Source organism: Protomyctophum parallelum (assembly GCF_964188405.1).
Source record: "Protomyctophum parallelum genome assembly, chromosome: 8".
Classification (NCBI taxonomy): domain Eukaryota; kingdom Metazoa; phylum Chordata; class Actinopteri; order Myctophiformes; family Myctophidae; genus Protomyctophum; species Protomyctophum parallelum.
In genome coordinates, this window is record NC_139703.1 from 8,557,513 (window position 1) to 8,581,484 (window position 23,972).

Here is a 23,972-nt window from a genome sequence, read left to right on the forward strand (position 1 = left end):
TTTTTTTTAAGATATTTTTTTGCGGCTTACGCCTTTATTGATTTTTTAAGGGATAGAAAGTAGGCTGACAGGAAACGGGAGAGAGATGGGGGGATGACATGCGGTAAAGGCCGTGTCGGGTCCGGGAGTCGAACCCGCGGCACACCGCGACTGGATCACCAGTCCGGTGCCCAGACCGTTACGCTACGGCCTGGGCAAATGCAGGGCATTTCTTGACAGAAAGTAGCTCATAACGTTTCTATGGTGGATTTTTATGAAGCTTTTCGTACGGCTGCAATGTTGGTGAGTTTAACATTGTTTAATGCAATCAGACAGGACTTTTCTGTTTGGATGAATGGGCTGTCAAGGCCAGAAAGTAGTTTTTTGCCACTCAGTGGGCGTTAACTTCCAGGTACGATGATGTCACGTGCATACACTCTATTCGAAACTAGACCCTGTAAAAAAGTATCCCTCCCCCTCATTTTTCTATACTGTACACCAGGCGTGCCCAGAAGGTAGATCGTGATCTACCAGTAGATCACAAAGGCTGTGCAGTGCAGGTAGACCACATGACATGCCCTAAAAATATATTGTTTAAAAAAAGGCATCTGCCACTTGAATTAAGGTGACTTGATTGACATCAAAAAGTTATATACAAGGAAACCCTACAAATTCAAAATGCTCCCCCTGTTTCCCATTCCAAGTGTGTCTTATATGTAATGCCATTGCTGATGGTCCCGCCCCCCTACCAGGGGCCAGGAAATGATTCCCCGTTCATTTTCCTCATAGACATTTCAAAACGTATTTATTTAAAGACCTTTTAAGCCTCGTACAAAGACAACTTGAGTTGTGACAAATCATGACGACAAACAAAACATTTTGGTCCGAATGCATTCGTTTGAAAAACTGCTTCTTGATTAGTCGATTTACCTGCATGAGCAAGATTGAGTCAGTTATATGTTCTAAAATATCGGTTTCGATATTATATTGTATAGTAATTACGCAGCTCTAGCAGTTTGGTTGATTTCTCTTTGACAACAGTAGAATATCACTAGTCAGTCTTGAACAGGAGAGAAGAGGGTGCGTTGTTGGAACATTGTGTATGTCTGCTTCTCTAATGAGTGATTGTGCATATACTTATTTATTTCGACGGGACAGCAGCACATATTAATCGACATTACATACAAATGCAACGTAAATATATATACCGGATTTCCCAAAGATGCTACTTTTCATCCACAGTTCCCACACAAAACATAAAATCGAAACAGGCAGGCAGTGACGCATATCGCACTACGAGACGAAGCATAGAAACATACGTATGCTTCACAGGCAGGCAGTGAAGCACATTACCCCATTTAGGCCTGCCGTCAAAATAAAAACTCAGTGGTTCTCAATATTTAATGTCAAGGACGCCCAAAGATTATCTGTATTTGGCTGCCGACCCCCATGTGAAAATAATGTAGTTCCAGGGACCCCCCCAGAAGCAAAGATTTGAGTTAAAAACGTTTGCTCTGAAAGAATATTTATTCATCGATTTGCGGCACATTTTCAAAAATAGTAATAATCTACAAGCTTGTAGCGCCGCACTCGGTTCCGCAAATACGAGCCTGTAGATCTGCTATTTTTCAACAGCTAAAGTAGAACATAATGCTTGACACACCAAAAAGGGTTCCCGCCCAGAATGGGTTACACTACGGGACAAAGCATAAAGAAAGATGCATCTCTCCTTCATGGAAACCCTGAAACTGCAGAGCGAGAGAGAGGGCTTTGGATACAGAATGACAGTGTGACTGTGCGACTGAAATCAACACTTGGGGAAAGAAATATGAATCCGTCTCTAGTCCTGAAGGGAGCAGTTCTCTCTCTCAGGTGTTGCTTAGTGATACTTGGAATTCAAGAGCAGAGATTCTGATAAAGGCTGCTGCTGGGAATGTTCTCCTTGTACCTGGTTTTATTTCATTTTGCCACACGCTGTGAAAATAGCCGCTACACAGGCTCACAACATGTGGTGCGCTGTGAGCTTGTATTTGGGATATGTTCGGTGCGTGACATGGACACATAAGTAAATATAAATCAGGCCATAGACATTTTGTGTGCACGCTGGCGTGCTCTTATCAGTAAACCCCCTGTTGCATACACATTCACACTTCAGAGTTCCTCTGGACATAGCCTCGGAAACCCAGACGTTTTATTTCCTGGACATAACAGAATTTAAAATTTCCCCAGAACACAAAGTGTTCCAGGAATCTGCAGGTTATATGCACAGGTTTTTTTTTAATTTGATCTCACGGCTTCCTGTTTTTTTACTATGTTGCATCTCCTGGGATGCCCTCATTTCCTGAGCAGTGACCTTGTGGGCTAAGTCCTTTTTTGGTATGGAGAAAAGCACTGCCCTGTATACAGTACAAACAATGTACCAACAATGTGTGTGTTGCAAGGATCACAGAGTTCTGCTCACACTTTGTCAACAGCTCAAGATATTGCCAAAGAAGTGGAGGCCAACGAGAAGACCAGAAGTCAACTGCAGCGGAAAGCCAAACCTGTGTGTATTTTACTTAAAAACTTAGAGAAGGATTGCCATGACATAAAAAAATGTCCAGTCATCCGTTTGTCTTCACATTTACGCTCATTATTCTTTACCATTTCATGTCTGAAAATGGCTCCTGTTCACATTAACTACAGATCCACAAAATGTATGATTAATTAATGTCTACAACTCTGGTTTACAGTAATTTATTATTCAAATGAATTTCTATAATTCATATAATTCCGTTCTTTTGCTTTATGCTGTCTGGCTTTTGGGTAACAGGATGCTCTTTTTTTTGTCCGTTCATTATTCACCAGGTCATGGTTTTCTCCAAGAATCAACCCGAAGAAGAAATTGATACCATGCATTCCAATTATAGTAAGTGACAGTCTCATTTTTATTATTGAGTTGTTGACCTTCAGTTTCGGGCTTCGGTTGGTTGGTTGCGTCGGGGCATATTGGGGTGGAGGGTGTATAGAATTATAAATCCAAATGCCTTTCCCAATATGCATAGCTACAGTGAATGTGCCAAAACAACTCTAACAAAGGCTGATGCGGCACTCGCCAGGGTGGGGAAAGATACATTAGATTAGAATATCAAATATGTTTTCATTAAACACATTTTCTCTTGAGAGTGCTTTTTGGTTTGTTTCATATCATAAAGGATGAAAAGGACATGTTCTATTCTCCTCATCCTCATTTTATTTTAGAATTTTCAATCGGTCTATACGTTTCTCTTGTGAACTTGGAAATGGACAATTGGTTTTGGATAGACCAGTTACTGAAATCACTGAGTTTTAAATCTTTCTGTAGGAAGACAAATGAGATGGGTGAAAAAACGAAAATGAAGAAACAACATCCCAAGCCACCCAAAATAGTGTTTAGTTGACGTATTTTGAGTTCTGGAAAATGCAGTAGATCCTAAAGCGCTGTATATTTGCCTTGGAAGCCGTCGGTGACCATCGTTGGAAAATGCTAGAACATTCTGTTCCCCACTTCACCTTGAGTGGTACTCCAGCTCCCATTTAACCCATTCTGAACGGGAAACCATTTTGGTGTTAGCATCATGTTATGCTTTAGCTATTGAAAAATAGCAGATCTACAAGCTCATAGCGCGCCACCGAGTGGCGCGCTACGAGCTTGTAGGTCTGCTATTTTTGAAAAATCAAAGAACGACTGACATTTTTAGAATCTGATCTCGGGTCAGAATGGGGTTAGGGCCGATTCATACTCCTATTTTACCGCTGTTTCGGCGCTGTAGTGCCGAAATGATTTCGGCTCGTCAGAAATTTTCAGTAGCACCGAAGAGCCGACTTTAGGACGGTACCCGCCCCCCCCCCCCCCGAACCTCAAATGACGTCACATTGTAGGCTTTACAGCGCCGAACCGACTTTTATTCGGCTCTAAAATAAGAGTATGAATCGGCCCTTAATCAGACGAGTGTGTGTCCAGTGGAAACCTCGTATGAATCTGATCTCAGGTCAGAATGGGTTAAGAGTGCTTTCTTACCAAGAAGCAATTTTGTTCATGTGGGGATGTGAACCACGTTGGGATTGCTAATCTCCAAAGAGCGTCCCTCCCAATCGATGCCAAGGTGGCTCGCTGGACACAACAGCTCCCTGTATTGATCTTACCTTCTTCACTGTTCATTATCAAGCCACCTGCAATACCCTTTCACTTTGCAGCACTATTGTCAAGAACAAAATAAGACCTTGCCGTAGGGTTGACCGACACGTCGCACTACACATTCTTTTTGACCTGAAATCAGATTCTAAAAATGTCTTCTACATCCTGACAGTTTTCTGAAGTCGTTCTTCGATTTTTCAAAAATAGCAGACCTACAAGCGAGTGGCGCGCTATGAGCTTGTAGATCTGCTATTTTTCAATAGCTAAAGCATAACATAATGCTAACATCAAAAGGGGTTCCCGCCCAAAATGGGTTAATTATTTTTGTGCCATCTACGTTTCCCCACCTTCCCCACCAGCGATGCGATTTTTAGCTCCGTCGAGCCTCCATTATAACAGGATTTTCAAAGCGCCGTATCTCCAAAGGTTCGAGAGATGTCCATGGTGCGCCTCTGCGCACCCATCGATCGTAAATCATTAAGTGAGTTTGTACCACATCGCTGAGAAAATGTAGCTGGTTGTACTGCTAGCTAAAGGTGGTGAGCTAATGTAGCTGGTTGTACTGCCAGCTAAAGGCTGTGAGCTAATGTAGCTGGTTGTACTGCCAGCTAAAGGCTGTGAGCTAATGTAGCTGGTTGTACTGCTAGCTAAAGGTGGTGAGCTAATGTAGCTGGTTGTACTGCTAGCTAAAGGTGGTGAGCTAATGTAGCTGGTTGTACTGCTAGATAAAGGCTGTGAGCTAATGTAGCTGGTTGTACTGCTAGCTAAAGGCTGTGAGCTAATGTAGCTGGTTGTACTGCTAGATAAAGGCTGTGAGCTAATGTAGCTGGTTGTACTGCTAGCTAAAGGCTGTGAGCTAATGTAGCTGGTTGTACTGCTAGCTAAAGGCTGTGAGCTAATGTAGCTGGTTGTACTGCTAGCTAAAGGCTGTGAGCTAATGGGAGTGGTGGTGTTCTCCTCCCGGATGCCCCCACCTTCCTGTTTAACCCGGAAGGGAAACAAGCTCCGCAGAGTGGGAGCAGACGAGCGGCATATCGGCAGTGTGAGCATGCTAACACTAGATGGCGCTAAAGGAGTTAAGTGTCTCGTCAGCGACTCGCTGACACGGCAGCGTAGCCACAACGTGTAAACGGGAAGCGGATTTGGTCTCGTGCATCTTCCCAACCAATCCGACACAAATACGACACTGTTTTATGAAAGCATCTGGAAAGATACGCAACACTGTTGGCATACATAAAGTTGAGGTTCCTTTCAATGTTACTGTACTGTAGGTCGACACTCAAAGCATAAATTGGCCATGGTTTTTCACCACCACACACACACAAACACACGCTCATAATTAACCCCCCACGAGTGTGATTGTTTTCATCCCCTGCAGCCAGAGGTTGAGTCGGGGCAGGGTGGTTGTGGAAGTGGAGCAACATGCCATGCCATTTTAACATGAGATTAGGGACGGGTTCCACAGAAAGTGGTACCTCTTTTCCTAGAAAAAAGCTGTCTTTAACAAAACCAGACTTTGACCTGACACGGGTATTACACAATCGACCGTTGCAAGTCGGTACATTTCTTCTAAGTGATCAGTGATCATTACTTTTAACGCATTCTGGACGGGAACACGTTTTGGTGTTTTAACTAAGCATTATTTAGCTATTGAAAAATAGCAGATCTATAAGGTAGGTCTGCTATTTTTGAAAAATCGTGAAAATGTGGCACAAATCTTTGAATATATATTCTTTCAGAAGACTTTTTATTTATTTCGACGTCAGGCATGTCTGAACATCAGTGTTAATTCTGTTTACCGGTATTTTGAAACGTCCTAGAGGATAATCCCTTGAGTTGCAGTAACTCGTTTTCAAGGGGATTCCTCAAATCATACAGTACATGTTCCGGCGTACGGCATGTCCTTTAATTAAAGTTTAATTACATTGAATGAATTACCTCCCTCCTTCTGTCTCACTGTAGCCTACAGCGTGGATTTTAATGCTTTGCCAGATCATTATGGATAACACATGTTTCACAAATATTTCCTTGCACAGACAGTCCAATCAAATTATTACGTTTATTGTAGCGGTAATAATTAATTATTAATTAATGCTTTCTTGACGTACAGGCTGAGGCAAGGGCAAAGTTACCAACATGCAATACGAAGCGATTCGCCAACGGTCGTTGACTAACTATAGACTAAGTCGGCCAAGGTTTTTGATATTTAGTTATTTACAATTTCAGAAGACTAATTAGGACTAAGACTAAATCTCTTCTGGCAAAATTAACTTTGCATTAAGACTAAGATTTTGATATTTAGTCGACTAAGACCTATTTGACAAAACAATTTCACACAGACTAAAATGGTGTGTTCAAAAGACTTAAGACTAAATCAAAAAATATTCCGAAAAAAAATAACACTGCTGAACATCAGGTAATTTGATGTGCACCCATATGACAAGGCTGACAAGTTCCAACACCTGTCCGCAGCAGCCAATAACATGGTGAAGAACTCGCAAGCATGTTTGATTAGAAATGCCATGTCTCCTTGACAACAGCTCGTCAATGTTTAGATGGCAGTTGCTCAGGAGGTAGAGTGGCATTCCGGGAATTGGAGGAAGGTACCTGGTTGGTTCAGTCTCCCCGGCTCAGTAGCCGACTCCCTCAGGCTCCTTGCCGAGTTGTCGCTGATTAAGACAACGAGCAACGAGCTAATTGCTGCCGTGCACAGAGACTGCTTCAGTTTTCGGGTCATCAACTCCTGTGCGTGCTGGATGGATTTCCCACTGTAAAATGTAATAGTTTTAGTAGTTAAAACGCTGGCTTTAATCCAGCTGCTCATGTGATGTCCCCCCTTCCGTCAAGCCAATTTAAATAAATGAAGAACTGTGTTCTGACGGGCAGACTTCAACATACGGCAAGACCAGAGTTGGCTAAGAATATGTTAAAACGTATTTTTTAAAGACGCAGGTCTTATTTAAAACTTTTGTGTTAAAAAATTAGGAATCAACTGATTTGTGACTGCATCCACTGCACGCTTTGCTGTGTATAATTGGTTTTTGTGTGAGTGTGTGTGTAATCTAGTGTATTTAAGGAGCGAATATTAACTTGTATTGTCTTTAGGAGTGAATATTAACTTATATTGTCTCTTAACATAGCAGACTACAGACAGTACATGATCTGTTTGAATTGGCTTTTAATGTGACTTTCTGAGGTAAGTCAAATGATCCCCCCCCCCCCCCCCCCCCGTAGAGGGGCTGAAAAAGGGCAGTGACTCACTGGTCAGAGAGGTAAGAGCTATTTATAGCTGCAGTGCTGTGATGACTGCTTGCTTTATCAGAGGAGGCTGTGGATGACGCACTGCCCTGTGTGTGTTTGTCGCCACACGCAACAGCTTTATCTTAATCTGAGGAACAGATTTCCATTTGTAACAGAAACCGTTGTCCACTGCTCTCGTTTGTTATTGTGCCAACACTGTCAGTGTGTGTGTGTGTGTGTGTGTGTGTGTGTGTGTGTGTGGCAAGGACATTCTAAGACGAGTTAGTCCATGGCATGATGGACGTATGTATGGTCACTCTGGTATTGAGAGCAGATTTCACCATCTGGTGGCACTGACTGGCCTCGCTCGCATTATGCTAAAGTGTCCAGTCAATCAGTATGGCGCAAGCATGACTATGCCAGCTGTCAAAGATGTCATTATCTCCTCCAGGACAATAGGCGTGCGTGCGTGCGTGCGTGTGTGTGGCTGTATGGATCATGATGACACACGCTCCCCATACTTGGCCGGCAGTGGCTCAAGTGTACTTGAGCAAGACACTGACCCCCTAATTGCTTCCCATGGATCAGGTTGGTGCCCTGCGTGGTTTCCCCCGTCATCGTCGTGTGAATGTAATGCACACTAATTGTAAAACACCTGGGAAAAAATGCACCATTTACCAGATTGCCTCCTGCATTTTCTTCAAAACAGTTTTTACTACTACTTTAGCCAAAACCCATCCAAATTGGTACCCAAATTATCTCATGTGATAAACATGTATCATTCAGATGTTTCACATTTTCCAATTGCCTATGATTGCCTTCCAAGTTCCAACATTTACAGGAGTGGGGCCATTTGTCACAAATAATGACATTATTTTGACAAACAATAATTACATTTGCTGGCAAAGTAGCCTGCAGTGCTGGTCTGCAGTGTTGCCAGGTCTGCTTATTTGGGCTTGTTTGGTTATTTGGGCTGATGTAATGGGGCTCAAGTGGTGAAAGTGGTTGCTTCTTTTGGGCTTGTTTTCATAGACGGTGGAGTATTTACACTCATCAGGCGCTATCGGACTTCTTTTGCTGCCTAATAGGCGCCGAATCGGCTCCGGTGGAGAAGAGAACTGGCTCTTGTAAAAAGCCTACCTGGTTGGAGGTCCGCCATCGAGACCCCACAACTTACTTCAGTGTGTGGTGGTAGCGAAAATAGCAGATTTTCGCAAAGTCAAGCAATATAAAAGCAACTTCCACAAATCTTTAAAAACATAGGAAAACCAGCCCAAAGTCACTTATGATGATCAGACTTGGCAACACTGCCTCTATACACTGTAGTTAAAATATCTTTGGAGAGTACTTCAGTAGCATTATGGCTACTGAAGTTCTTCTGAATTTAGTACGGCCTTGATGAGTTCAAGGAAGTGTGTGTTCATGAACTGGCCACGAGTGTAGGCTTGTACATCTGTTTTCAGCGCAAGACATGTGCATAAATTAAGATGTATCATTGGTCAATAATCGGGGAAGGTGATGCTTAAAATATCAGATATTATACAAGTGTGTGTGTTGTGGGCTTGTGTATCTGTTTCCGGCGTGTGGCGTGTACTTTAATTAAGTTGAATTAAATTGAATTAATTATGGTTTCCTACCTCTCTCCTTCTGACTCACTGTAGCCTACAGCGTGGATTTGAAACCTCTGCCAGATAATGATGGATCACACATGTTTCACACATGTTTCCTTGCACAGACAGTCCAATCAAATTATTACGTTTATTGTAGAGATTAATAATTTATGCTGTCTCGACAAAGCAAACACATCTACTGCTGTAACTTTGATTTACAATGCTGAGTTGATGTACAGGCTGAGGCAAGCGCAAAGTTACCAACACGCAATACGAAGCGATTCGCCCAACAGTCGAGTCCCCTAAACCTTGTGACCCATAGAAAGGTGTGACCCGTTTCCCAGGAGACCAATAGACTCAGGGAGGGAGACCTGTTTATGAACACAGCGGTACTTTGTCGCACGGCGATGTTGTGCTCCTACAGTACAAGCTCACAGCCCGTTGCCTCCACCGGTATTACACATAATCGGTTCAGATTCAATAACCACCTCCCAGGTCTGTAAATCATTAAGCTCCGGGGCACTTCCACACATACACTATGTGAACCGAGGGTCTCTTCTCCAGCTACACTATAATTATAATGCAATTATTTCACTGCGGATTATCGGATCCCATTTCGTGTCACGATTCATGAATTACCCATTTGCTTCCCTCGTACCCTCCCTCTTTTACATGAAGAGTCTCCTCCCGACTATCTATAGTCACCTGGCAGTTCAGGGTCAACCAGGAACCTGCTATTGCTAGTAGGTAAACATTGCATAGGGGGCTCGGCACACAGCGTTTATTATTAGACTATGGCCTTTAGTTTGACTGAGGAAACGCTTATCGGCAGTGGCATTCATGAGTTTGTAACTTTGACATAACTGTGTCTGTAGAGCTGGTGTTAAAAAAAATGTAATCATTTTCTTGGGACACGGGGTGATTAGATTTTTTCCCATTTAATTATGGCTGTCATTAATCAAACTTGCATATTTTTATATTATATACAATGGGGTTTGCGTTCGGATGTAGCGAAGAAATGCAAGTGAGGATGCAAGTTGTGATTGGCCAGAATGAGATGATGTATGATAAGAGCAATAATATATTATGTATGACTTCACACGGGTGTGTTTTTTTCTTTTATTTCTTTAATAAATATTAATAGGTTGGGAGGGGTGACATTCCAATTTACAATTTAGGCATTTAGCAGACGCTCTTAATCCGTGAGCGATTTACAAAAGCATGGCATACATCACATATATAAAAAGTAGTTATCATGAATCATGTATAAATTCCCCTTATTTTTGAGCGGTGACTAACCGCTCCATTACGTAGCAATGTGTGTATCTATGTATGTCTGGCCCTGTCGGTCTGTGTCTGTATGTCCGAGCACTGAAAGCTGCAACACGGTAACTCTGTCATTTCTCGACTGTTTCGGACGTAAGGGAAGGCACGCCGGAACCCTGGCCGGCCCCCTGGCCGGCCCCCTGGGTGAGTTCCTGGGGGTCTGGATGTTCCGGGGACCCCCCCACACGGTAACTGTCATTTCTCAACGGTTTTGGACGTGCGGTGGCTCGCCGGAATCGGGCCGGCACACCCTGGGCGCGTTCCTGTGAGTCTGGAAGTTCCAGGGACCTCCTGGGGACCCCCACACACGGAGTTGCACCACTCACTTATTTAAAGCTTTTATGACATTCATTTCAATTTATTTTTCTTTCTTCTTTTAGGTTTTATGACCTCAATTACACCCAAAAAACGTGAACTTTGAACATTCAGTGGATTTTCTGTGGTCTGAAGTTTTCTTTGGGGTTTTTTGGGCCTTTTGAGCTACAATGAAAACAGGCAATACAGTGAAACAGTGACATCTGCTGGCAAATCCCATTGACATATATGGGATTTGCAGTAAGTGATGTCACTTACTGCCGGCAAATCAGAGCACCTGTTTGAGCCAGAAAACCCCAGATCACAGAAAATCTACTGCATGTTAAAAGTTCATGTTTTTTGGGTGCAATTAAGATTAGAAAACCTAAAAAAAAACAAGAACAATTCCAAAACCTTTTTTTTAATGTCACAATCCCTTTAAGAAATATTATATTAAGCGGTTGGGAGGGGGTGACATTCCCCTTATGTATTTTTTCTATGGTCTGTTTCTTAACCATTATTGCGCGATAAAAAAAATACTATCTAATGAAATCTATCCTGGGATTCTTACCACCTTTTGCCTGCCTTGTATCCATTCTGCTCATCCATGTCAGGTAGTGAAAGTTTTTTTGTAATACATGTCACCTGGAAACACAATTTCCCTAATCTTTCCTTGTCTTTGTGCGCCGCCGAAACCATCTCTTTCTAGGCAGAATGTGATATTTTAATCCATTCTGGACGGGAACCCTTTTTTAGTGTTTTAAAGCATTATGTTATACTTTAGCTATTGAAAAATAGCAGATCTACAAGCTCATAGCGTGGCACCGAGTGCCGCGCTACGAGCTTGTAGGTCTGCTACTTTTTTGAAAAATCATGAAAATGCGGCACACATCTTTGAATATATATTCTTTCAGAGCGAATGTTTTTAACTCAAATCTTTGCTCCTGGGGAGGTCCCTGGAACAACATATGTTCAGATGGGGGTCGGAGGCCAAATACATTAAAAAAAATTGGGGTCCTTGACATGAAATATTGCTCACAACTGATACAGAAACATGAGGATTTAAGAAAACTGTCAGGATTTAGAAGGCCTAAATGGGTTAACAACCGCAGAGGTCTTCCCATTAACCTTTTTAGCATGTAGACTTGTGACACCCTGCGCCGCTCTGCCTACTGATAATTACTTCTAGTTACAATCACAATGGAACTCTGATTAGGACCACATCAAACATGTGACATTTTGTTAAAAGGTTTGCCTCCCAGGGATACGCTGCTGCCATCAGGCTTTTCCATATTTTGTCCAGAAATGTACAGTCACTTCTCTGTCACAAATTGTGCACACACACACACACACACACACACACACACACGCACACACGCACGCAACACACTTTGGTCAGATATTCAGTAACATAGTCGAACTGGTAAATGACGTGTCATTTTGATGATGTAACTATAATCACCATCATCTAAAGCCCACATTATCTCGTACACATCTTCCATGTTCTCACCTTCTCCATAAGCTGCATTTCTTGAATGATACTTGAATCATATTTATTTTGTTATAAAGAACCTCTTGGTTGCATTTCTTTCACCACATTGCCTTCAGCACTGTTAATAATAATAAAACTTGTATATACTTTTATTGTATAGCACCATTCAGAACTGTGTTCTCTGCTCTCGGGCACTTCTCCACATATTTCCAACTCCAACATACTCTTTCCAACCCCAACAGAGTGCAACAAACTATCATTTTAGTTCAGCACAAACCAGTCGCTGATGAAACACTGTTTTTGCCCATGCAAAGTACTGTAGCCTGCAGCGCTGGGCTGCAGTGTTGCCAGGTCTGTTTATTATAAGTGACTTTGGGCTTGTTTTCCTGTAATGTCGCTTAAATATTCATAGTTTATTAGTTGCCGGTTGCTTTTAGTTTAGGTTGGGCTTGTTTCTGAAGTGTAGTGGATTATGTGTGCTTGCTTTCACGATTCTTTTTTTAAATACCGGTAGCTGATGGATTACTCAGGCTTCCCCAATAGGCGGCCCGTGGGCCATTTGCGGCCCACAGAGCGCCCCCTTGTGGCCCATGAAAGAAAAATATATATATGTTTTTTTTTTTTTTTTTTTTTTAAGTGTCCCAGATATAAATGGCATTAAATGGGGGTCAGTAGCCTATGCATGTCAAACTGGGAATCCTTTTCAAATGGGGTCTTGCCCTGAAAATGAATTTTCAGGGCAAGACCTCGACCTCGCCCGTGCAGACTCGGCCCCCAGCCTGGTACGCTAGTCAAAATATGGCCCTTGAGGAAAATTAATTGGGGAACCCTGGATTACTGTATTGGGGCCTAAGTGGTGAAACTGGTTTCTTCTTTTTTTTTTTTTTAAGATATTTTTTTGCGGCTTACGCCTTTATTGATTTTTTTAAGGGATAGACAGTAGGCTGACAGGAAACGGGAGAGAGATGGGGGGATGACATGCGGTAAAGGCCGTGTCGGGTCCGGGAGTCGAACCCGCGGCACACCGCGACTGGATCACCAGTCCGGTGCCCAGACCGTTACGCTACGGCCTGGGCCGGTTTCTTCTTTTGGGCTTGTTTTCATAGACCTGGTTGCTTGTTTCACTCACAGAATCTTATTTCGACAGCGTTGCTTTGGAGTTGATCGATAGGTATTGGAATTCACAGTTGAGATTGAGAAAAATAAGGAATTGGTAGTTTGGTGAATTTCATTAAACATTTGTTTACATTGTTCATCTGTCATGTGTGTACCCAACTCTTCCACCTCCGAGCTGCAAATTAAGCTGGTTTTGGTCCAAAACGCAGCCTGGAAGAAGAATTGGAGATATTACGACTCTAAAAGCTGCGTTCCCAGCTGTCCCAGACAAGTGGCATTTTGAGTCGTGCAAACACTCCAAGGAACAGCAATGTCTGTGTTCACTTACCTACCTATGTGTTGGTTCGCCTGTGTGTTGGGGTGGGGGGGGGGGGAGGGAGAGAGGGAGAGAGGGAGAGAGAGAGCTCCACCAGGCAAGGTCAGGTTGTGGCCTCCTGGTGGCGCTATAATAGGCCAATGTGAAAAGGGTGCCATTTCTTCTCACAACTTAAATGGCAATTAAATGTGTTCCACCTGTCAGCCTAGTAGGAAAGTCTGTGAAAGATTTCAAGTAAATTCCATGCTGTGTTCATGATTTGAGGCTTGTGTTGAAAACAGGCCAATCTTGCAAACTTTAAAAGCCAATGTTGGCCAATTAAAATGAAATATGAAATATCGGACCTATCCGTCTTGAACACATGACGATAGAGATGCTGTGTAACGATTTGCGGGATCTTTGGACAGAATCTGGATGTGTAATTTAAAAAAAAGTGTTTTACAAAAGTCTGCCTCCTGGTGGTGCTATAACAGGCCGCTCTGGAAATGTTGGGGAAGAGGTTCATCGTTGGGAGTGTGTGCAACGGGTTAACGGTGCCGGAGATTAGCTGGGGACAGACGGATGACTGACGGACACACACACACACACACACACACACACGGACGGAGTGCAAAACATACTCTCTCCCCATGCCTTCGGCCTGGTGGAGACATCAGCGACGAGGGCGTTTGGACCAGAAGGCGTCGGAAGACGATCCTGGCGGTTAAAGAGTTTTAAACAACGGGAAGTGTGCTAATCGAGACTTCCCTCATTTGTCTCCTAGGAAAGAAACACAGCAGCGAGTACTCTCGCCTGGTCACCCAGGTCCGATGTCGCATGGAGAGCAACAGATGCTCTCAGGTCAAACGGGAAGACCGTGAGGAAGGGGAGGAGGTCAACGATGCACAGACTGCAGGTACCGGCGTGGAGACTGGAGTATAATACCACTGGGCAACTCTGACGATGGAGAGGTCCACTATAGTTCCACACTCACTCCAGAGGGAGTCCACATTGCATATTTCTGTCATAGCAAAAATTGCCGATCTACAAGCTCAGTGCCGCGTTTTGAGCTTGTAGATCTGCTAGTTTTGCTATATTTTAATTGAAATCCTGAATATTTTTTTTCTATTTTTTCTAAAAGTTTCCTTTTTTATTTAATTTCAAATGCATAGTTTAGTTATAGTTATGTTACATTTACGAACTAAATACATTAACATTTTATTACTAGTCATTCGCTACTAATATAGACCGGAGTAATTAAAGCGGTCACCTTTGCACGTTTGGATTTTAACAGCTGAAATCGATAATAATCGGTAATCTGATATTTACTTGCCCATGTGTGGTATAGGTGGTTTCCAGCCTGTCCAGTCCCCCTCAGCACTTCTCACAGTCATCGCTGCACGCACGAGCACGCACGCACGAGCACACACACACACACACACACACACACACACACACACACACGTGAAGTTAGTCGTGCCTGGTGATGTTGGTTTAAAGTGCTCTAAACAAACAAAACATATTCATAGACCTTGGAGGGGCGAGTGCCCCTCAAAAAGAAAGACAGTTGTTCAGCCTTAAAACCAGGGATGCCTTGCATTGTTTTTTTAGTTTTTAATGACGGCTACAGTTATCTGTGGTTTATGACTCATGTTTCTATTTTATTTTTATTTGTGGGCTGATTTCTTGACTACTGTAGTCATGGCTGCCAGTTCCCACCTGAGGTTGTGTGGGAGTTCAGACTGATCCAGACTGCACAGAATAACTGGCAGCTTGCATAATGCCGTCGGACTAGGACTCAAGTCTAACATAAACAGGTCATCACCGGAACCTCCAAAAAGGAGGATACCATCTCCCACAATGCAGCAGCAGCTCGCATACATCCGAGAGGGGTGATTCCCCTTGGGCTTAACCTCCTTCCAGGAGAAGGTCTCTGGAGTGATTTTCCACAGGTCTTTGATGAGAAGACCGTCCCAGCCACCAAATATGTACAGCTCTCTGTTGTAGGTAAAGGCTGAATGACCTTGGCGTCCTTTTGGAAGAAGCTGTATAGATGGTGTGTTCAGCCAGAGGTCGGTCTCCGTGTCAAACACACTGATGGTGTTGTAGTACTGAGTCTGACCCGACCTCCCGCCCCCAAATACAAACATATTTTTCCCGATGATGGTGCCAGAGTGATGTGATGAAGCAGTTGGCGGAGTTCCTCTGGTGTTAATTAAACTGCAAAACAATGGAGTCCCTGAGGTCCACGTTATACATGGCTTATGTTGGCTCAGTGGCAAGAATGTCACGCAAAGTTTGGCCCATCCACAGAGCCGATCAGTTTACCATATGAGGGGAAAGCCGATAACTGTTGATCTTCCTAATATGGAAAATTGATCCACTGGTGCAATCACGTATTGTAATAATTACACTCGTGTGAAGTGAGGGGCGCTCTTATCATCATACAGTACATCACATTCCGTGCTCAGCCAATCGGCTCAGCACATTCCATGCTCGCACGCGCGCGGTTCGGGACCCACCCCTATTTGTAACAGTATTTCTACATTGTGGTATTATTGGTACTTACTTTTTACTTAATCCACCACTGATCATTTATTTCTCTTTTAGTGCAAGCTGCAGAGCTGAAGGACAGCATGCCGTCGGACGAGACTGGGGGAGATGTGACGTCGGACGCCTCCGTCTGCAGGTGAGCTATCCTATCCAGAGCCATACAACTGCATCGTGTTGCCTCACATAGTTTTGTCAAATTATGTCCACAGTTAAGTTAATATCCATGCACCACTGAGGGGGGGTGCTGTGCTCTGTGAAATCTGTTCTACAATGCTGAGAAATGGGCGCTGTGTAGAAATCAGAAAGTTACTTGGAATCCCCAGGTTTCTTTATTGCCACATGAACTTCATGGGTGTGCAACCTTGAAATGAAGCACCATGATAGTCTTGTCTTGTCAACCTTCATTTTGCTTTCCAAGATATTTAGATTGTCCAAGAAAGAATATAACCTTTTCCCTTTTTTAATTTCTTTCACATTGTTATAATATATAATTATCATTAGACTTGGAGAGAAATAATCCACCTATCTACCAGACTCCCTTCCTATGTCCCAGACTCCCTTCCCAGTCAGAGTTCAGAGTTTTAATGAATGTAGAATTATGTGCAGGATGTAATTTACATGCAAATGTGGGGGACTTGACTAAATTTTTAAGTAAACCAAAAATCCTCTCTCACACACCTGCTGTATGCCAGTGGCCCAGTGATCACCCTCCTTTGTGCAAAGGTTGCCTATCGCCTGGCCTATACTTGGTATCCCTGCTCTTCTATTGAGACACTTAACCAATTTTGACCTGAGATCAGATTCTAAAAATGTCTGTTTGAAAATGACAGTTTTCTGAAAAAGCTATGTTTCTATGTCAGTCGTTCTTCGATTTTTCCAAAATAGAAGATCTACAAGCTCGTAGCGCGACACTCGCGCGCTATGAGCTTGTAGATCAATAATTTACAATTTAGGCATCTAGCAGACGTTCTTAATCCAGAGCGACGTACAGGCAAGAAGAAAAACATGGTAATACATGAAAATAGCCATCATGAATCATATGTATTTACGTAAGCTAAGAACCTAACAGTTGAATATCTGTATAATGAAACTATGCGTATACACTATAGAGTGCTATGTCTAAGTTACATAAGTTGAGCCTATGCATTTGCCTGTAAGGTCATCGAGGCTATGGCAAGTGCTACGGGCGCGGGAGACCCGCATTCAAATCCAGGGTAGAACATGAAACATTAGAAGCTTACATAGTGAAGCTTTATGGTCAACGCTGCTGTGTTTAGATCACATACTGGACCGCAGACACCAGACATCTTCTAGTGGTCCCCCACCATGGGCAGTTTCGGGTCATAGTACTGGAGTACAGGCGCTGAGCAGACCAGCGTCTTCACCTTCTCAAAGGCCTCCTCTTGTTGTGGGCCCCACACCCATGCCACGCTATTCTTTAACAGCTCATACATGGGTTGAAGTGTGTGAGATAGGCGAGGCAAGTACCTCCCCACATAGTTTACCATCCCGAGCACTCTTTTTAACTCGGACACGGTTTGGGGAGTTTCCAGGTTGGAGATCGCAGACACTCTCTCTGGGCACGGAGCGATGCCATCCCTGCTGATAACATGGCCCAGAAAGCGTAGAGAGCTCTGTCTGAGTTTACATTTCTCACGGTTGAGCTTTAAGCCAGATTTCTGGATGGTCTCCATGACCCTGTTCAGACGGCGGTCATGCTCGTCCATCGTAGCTCCAAAAACCAACACGTCATCCATAAAGATGACTGTACCATCGTGGTCGTGCAGCAGTTCTTGCATTTTTCTTTGGAATATCTCCGCCGCCGACGTGATCCCAAATGGGAGTCGTTTAAAACAGTAGCGTCCTTTTGGTGTTATGAATGTAGTCAGTTTGCAACTTTCCTCATCCAGAGCTATCTGCCAAAACCCACTTGCTGCATCCAGCGTCGAGTACACCAAGCTTCCTGCTAGTTTATGCAGTATGCTGTCGATGGTAGGCAGTGTGTATTTTTCTCTTTTCACACTTTTGTTTAATTTAGTAAGATCTACACAGATCCTTATTTTCCCTGACGGCTTGATAACAGGCGACACTATATGGCTGAGCGTTTTCTTTGAGGACTATTTTCACGGGCTCACTTTTAAGTAGTCCTAATTCCCCATACACGCTCACCTCTCCAACGTGTTGGATCAGGCCCAGGTGACTTGCAACTGATCTACTCAACAAATTGTCACACGTAGACTTTGCAACTATCAGCCTGAAATGGCAATCTTGTGTCTTTCTGCCCTTCTGCACTTTGATCTTGGCCATGAACTGTCCCTTGTGGCCCACTCTTCCTCCTGGACTGTCAAGTTTAGTAGCCACATGTTTGAGATTTGGTTTCACACGGAGACGGTTATATGTAGCCTCATTCAGAATTGTGGTGTCGGCCCCAGAATCAATCTTAAAGTTGACTGCAGTCCTGCATATCACTAGTGTAGTACGCCAGGGCGGTTCTGTATCTGTGATGACTTCATCTACCCTCTCTCCATTGTGTTACAGTTATTGAACTCAGAAATATACTGTCAACATCCTCTGTCACTTCTTGAACTTGTTTGGTTCTGCACTTAGTCGCAAAATGGCCAATTTTGTGGCATTTATTGCATTCTTTACCCTTAGCTGGGCAGTTATCCTTGTTGTGTGTGCGTCCGCACCTGCCACAACCCCTCTCACTGCCCCTACGTTCTGACGTGGCTACAGTGTTTTTATTTTTCCATTTGTTTTTAAATGGTCTTCGTTTCATTTCGTCAACATGCCCTGTTGCAGCAGTCTCATTATTCTGGAGTTTCACTAATTCAGAATGTCTGGCCATATCAACTGCTTTTTTCAGAGTCAGATCACTGGTCATCTGCAGTTTCAACGAAAGATCTTTATCTTTAATGCCTATGACAAGCCTGTCACGTATCTCCTCCTCTTTATCAGAGAACTCACAGTGAGCGGCAAATTCATACAGACGTCTTATGTACTGTTCAATTGACTCACCCTGCTCCTGCGTGCGTGAATGAAACCGGGCACGTTCGAAAATGACATTGCGCTTCGGCACAAAGTGCGTGTCAAACAGTCCCATCACTCGATCATAGTCGTTGGCCTCGTTGTATCCTTGCTCGTCGTCCTCGTCAACCAAACCAAACGATTTATAAACTTGTTCAGCCTCCGGTCCCATCGTGTAGATCAGCGAGCACACTTGGACCTCAGGCGGCTCCTTAACAAGCCTCGTTGCGATCCTGTACTGGGCGAAACGTTGCTTCCAATCCGGCCAGTCTTCTGGTTTGGCAAAATCAAACTGCACCGGCGATGGAAACTTGGCCATTCTGGATTAATATCCTCGACAATTCAATATCCCGACTAATTCCGATTTTATTCTGACACCATGTGAGGTGTATAACCTTATTTAAATGAATGACTGCGGAGGCGCTCTTTATTGTGTCCACACTCTTGGTTTATTCACTCGATAGTATGATGTGATTGACATGAATAACAGCTGTGTCAAGCTGTATCTTTAATTGAGCATTAATCATGACATCAACCAATAGGCTTACGCCACAGTCCCTGATCCAGAACTGGACGCTATAATGACAACGGAGCTAAAACGGACTGCTAAAATTAATGTGACTTTAATGACATTAAAGTAAATTCCCGGACGGTATGCAACATTGTCGCATACCGTCCGGGAATGGCTCTGCAATAGACCATTTAGCCATATGGCTGGCCAGTTTGGAGGGCCATCTGTGGAAGCTTGCTGCAAGCTAAACAGACATTGTAATAATGAACAACACTTTATATATTTTGTGTCACTTAACCCATTTAGGCCTGACGTCGTAATTGAAAAAAAACGTCTTCTAAATCCTGAAATACCTGTGTTTCTACATCAGTGGTGCTCAACCGTTTTCATGTAAAGGACCCCCAGAATTATCTGTATTTGGCCACCGACCCCGATCTGAAAATATGTAGTTCCAGGGACCCCCCAGAAGCAAAGATTTGAGTTAAAAATGTTCGCTCTGAAAGATATATTCAAAGATTTGCGCCACATTTCTATGAGCTTGTAGATCTGCTATTTTTCAATAGCTAAAGTATAGCATGACACCAAAAGGGGTTCCCGCCCCAAAATGGGTTAATATGCCTTTAACTGTCTATCAAAGACCTCCTGCTTCAATTGGGGTGCTATTATTCGTGCACCTGTCCATCATTTACGTTGACATTTTGGTTGCTTTGCTGTGGGAACTTAAGGCACAGGCCAGGGCTAGGAGTTTCACATTTCGGGGTACATGTCATGTCAGCAATGAACGGGAGAGTGTCTGGATCGTGTATAATAATGTTTTTATTCTCAGCGATGACCTCAGTGGGAGTATTTGATTATTGCTTTCATAACATACAGTATATGGACCTTGGACAGAGTTCTTTCAGCATTCTTAATGCTGTATCGTTTTACGGTCGGTTATTGTCGTTGGGACATTTTTAGTCTGTAATGCAGAGCTTCGTTCTTGGCATGTGTCCAGAGGAATAATTAATACATCTGCACAGAATTGATTCTGGACGGGGTGATGGCCGACATCCATCATGAGACCAACCAGACGATGAATTAGAAGTTTGGAATAAACAGTTGTCATAATTGTGGAAGTTGTAAATTAAAGCTATGCTAACTATGTGACAAGTCAAGTAAATTATTGAAGCACATTTAAAAACGACAAACGTTGACCAAATTGCTATTCAATTAGAGTCGAGACAACTCAAATCAGACAAGACGTGTATAAAATAAAATAACGGTTTGCAATGCAAACCAAAATATGAGACTTTAAAAGTGTTGGTTAGCTGAATTGAGCTGAATACAATTGTTGTTGGTGGTGAATTGTGTCCCAAAAAACATGCCTCGAAAGCTACACTGCCTAGATTGTCGGGAAACTTAATCCGCTGAGCAACCCTACTGATTTCGATGACCTTATGGCCTTTTTTTACTATGGTGCCACCCTTAGGCCAAAGTGTCCTCTTCTCAAAATCTATCAGATTGCCATGATGCAACTTGCCATGAGGGACAAAATGTGAGTGCACGTATATGCTCCCTGGAAGATTATTTGAGTGATCTCATGACCTCCGCCTCGGGCCAAAATATTATCTTCTCACAAGCTATCTCACGATCTAATTGGAGGATTCCAGGAGCCTACTTATGCTGCGACCCCATTTATTTTCCTCTAGCGCCACCCTTCAGCAGATTTGTAGTTGGGCGTAACTAGAACAGACTCTACGGACTTTTAGACCGTGCATGACTCCACAATGAATAGATTGCGGGCCAAAGATGGCACCATTAATTGTACATCAACTGTATCTGCTATTGGCCCTTTAGGTCATCGGTCCTATTCGCAAAAATGCTGTTCAATGATACGCCTGCCCCCTTTTTGCATCTTTTTTTTCCCATATGAAAAATGATTATACTTTTTATTTATGTAATGATGCATGTTGACTGATTTATGCCCCAAAAAATTGCTGATCTACAAGTTCACAAGTTCACAAGTTCACAATGGGTCGCATCAGTTGTAGGCATAAGGTTTTGTTTAGCAGGCGTTATGTAGGTCAGGCCTAGCAAAAACATGAAAATGTAATCTGTACAGGAAGAAAAACATAGAAAATCACTATACGTTTGAGATATTATTATTTTGTGAGTACCCAAAGACGCTTTGGGCTGTGGGACGCTTTCGGGGCAACAAATAAAAACAACTTTATTAGAAGGGGGGGGGGGGGGGGTCACACTAGCAGGGAATAGAATCTATGGGTTAGTCTGGGAAAGCAATATTGAAGAGGTGGGTTTTAAAGGTTTGGCGGGTGGAGTCATCCGAGTGTTTTGGAGAGTGCATTCCAGGCAGAAATGGCAAATATATAATTAGAAACAATCTCCAGATAGGAAACAACGAGAAGAAACACTTTCATATAGCATATTAATTATTATTAAGTTTTAGGGCAGACTCAAAGATAAAACAAACACGATTTATGTTTTGCATGTGGCTTCACATTTGAGGACATAGCCCGGGTTTAATTGCTAAACTGCTGATGATGCAGTCAGAGGGACCAAATACGATAAAGCTTCGCCTTACTCCATATAGCTGGAGGATTGTTTATCTTTTTGTTCTGCAGCACAGAGTTAGAAATTAACTTTTTTCGCTCAGGGCTCCCCCCCTCCCCCCAAATAGATTATTTTCTTCCGTCTTTTTTTTTTGTCTTTCTTGCATTTCTGCGGTATCGAAATGTTAATGATAAACGGTTATTAATATCCTTATCATTTATTCAATTAATGACCTTGAAAACGGTTTGACTTCATTTTGATTATTAAATTCACATCACTGTTCTAGATTTCTTTTGATAGAAATGGTAATTTTCAAATTAGTTCCGAAGTTATTAACTGCTGCTGGGTCTGGGTTGGGCTTTTTAATTAGTGCGAACAACTACATGTTTAAAGCATAGAGCTATAGAGGGTATGCTCATGCATAAAGTGAGTGGCGCAGTGAGTTTAACGTCGTTTAACGCAATCAGATAAGACTTATGTTTGGCCTGTCAAGGCCAGAAAGTAGTTTTTTGCCACTCAGTAGGTGATCCCGCATAACTTCCGGGTGGTATGATCTGATGATGATGTCACACATGCATACCGTACTCTCTATTGATTAGGTAGCAATTTAGTATGTTCAAAATACCGTGACCATGTACTGTATCTTCTCCAAGAACGCGTGACGTGAGGGAACTATCCAAGGAAGATTAGAGAAGGAAGTGACACATTGGTCACGTGACAGTGCTGCGCCATGACACTTTCATGGGAGCCAAATCTCGCACCGGAAGTTACATGAATACAAAGCAGTGAATGGAGCCGGCTGGACCAGCTCATAACAAACATTATTTATGAACCCTCGAGACCTGTGTCATATAATCGGTTCAGGCATATAAAAGAAGACGTATCACAGGTTGTTTTCTATTCACTTACTTTTCGATGTGCACAGAGCGCACAGTACATCATTTTATTTGAGGATTTAAACGGCAGCGGGTATCGTTTCTGTTCCGGGGGTATCGCGAGATTTGGCTGCCAGACAGGAAACGTACAGTCAGATACTTGGTACGTCTTTAGATACCTCTATAAAATTACACAGTGTACACATCGAAACGCAACACAGCAGACAATAATGTGTTCCAACAGATTGTGTGCCCCTGGTTTTTCCCTAGTGGGACTGATTGAGGGTAGCTACTGGGACGTAAGTCGGGACTTGATCACTCCCGGCTGGGTCGCCTGAGTGAGGGGTATGATGTTGAGAGACCAGAAACCCTGTTGAGCTCAGGATACATCACTGAGGATACGTCCCAGGTGCATCCATGCGATGTTTTTTTTAAGTTATTGTTAGATGTCTTCTGTTATTTGCCAGAAGCGATTGCTTTACAAAATATCTCAGAAATAGTGTTTGTTCATGAGCTGGTCACAGAGCTCTCACTAAGCTCTTAATGACTCCAGAGCATTCTGCCAAATGTCCGGGTGCAGTTTGGCTATCATGGTGCGTTGAATCTGCCGTCTGGAATTGCGTGATAGCGAAAATGATGTTGGTGAGACTTTACCTCCATTTAATATACCTTGACTATATCCATCCAAGGACTGTCTAAAGAGGACGAGACGCGAAGAACGTACGGGCGACGCCATGGTTACTTACTTACTAAATATTTTGTTATCCCACGATTTTGTAACCCATTTTTCACCCCTGTGTCAATTATCTAATGTGATCCTGGGCTCTACACACCCCTCCACCAACCTAGTCCCCATATATGGGGGACATGGGGAGAGCAACGGACTTGAACTCATGCTTCCTTCATGCCTGAGTGTCCAAGTTGCTCCTCTAGAAGAGTATACTCCTC

At 43.1% G+C, this 23,972-nt stretch overlaps 1 protein-coding gene across 1 annotated transcript in view; it reads left to right on the top strand.

The window, feature by feature from the left end:
• The window catches only part of rad18 (RAD18 E3 ubiquitin protein ligase), a 79,840-nt gene that overhangs the window by 36,928 nt on the left and 18,940 nt on the right, over window positions 1-23,972 (top strand). The window contains exons 8-11 of the mRNA XM_083772287.1: window positions 2,454-2,524; window positions 2,827-2,887; window positions 14,293-14,424; window positions 16,119-16,197. Of these exons, the coding sequence (XP_083628413.1) occupies window positions 2,454-2,524; window positions 2,827-2,887; window positions 14,293-14,424; window positions 16,119-16,197 (343 nt within the window). The remainder of the gene's footprint in view (window positions 1-2,453; window positions 2,525-2,826; window positions 2,888-14,292; window positions 14,425-16,118; window positions 16,198-23,972) is intronic.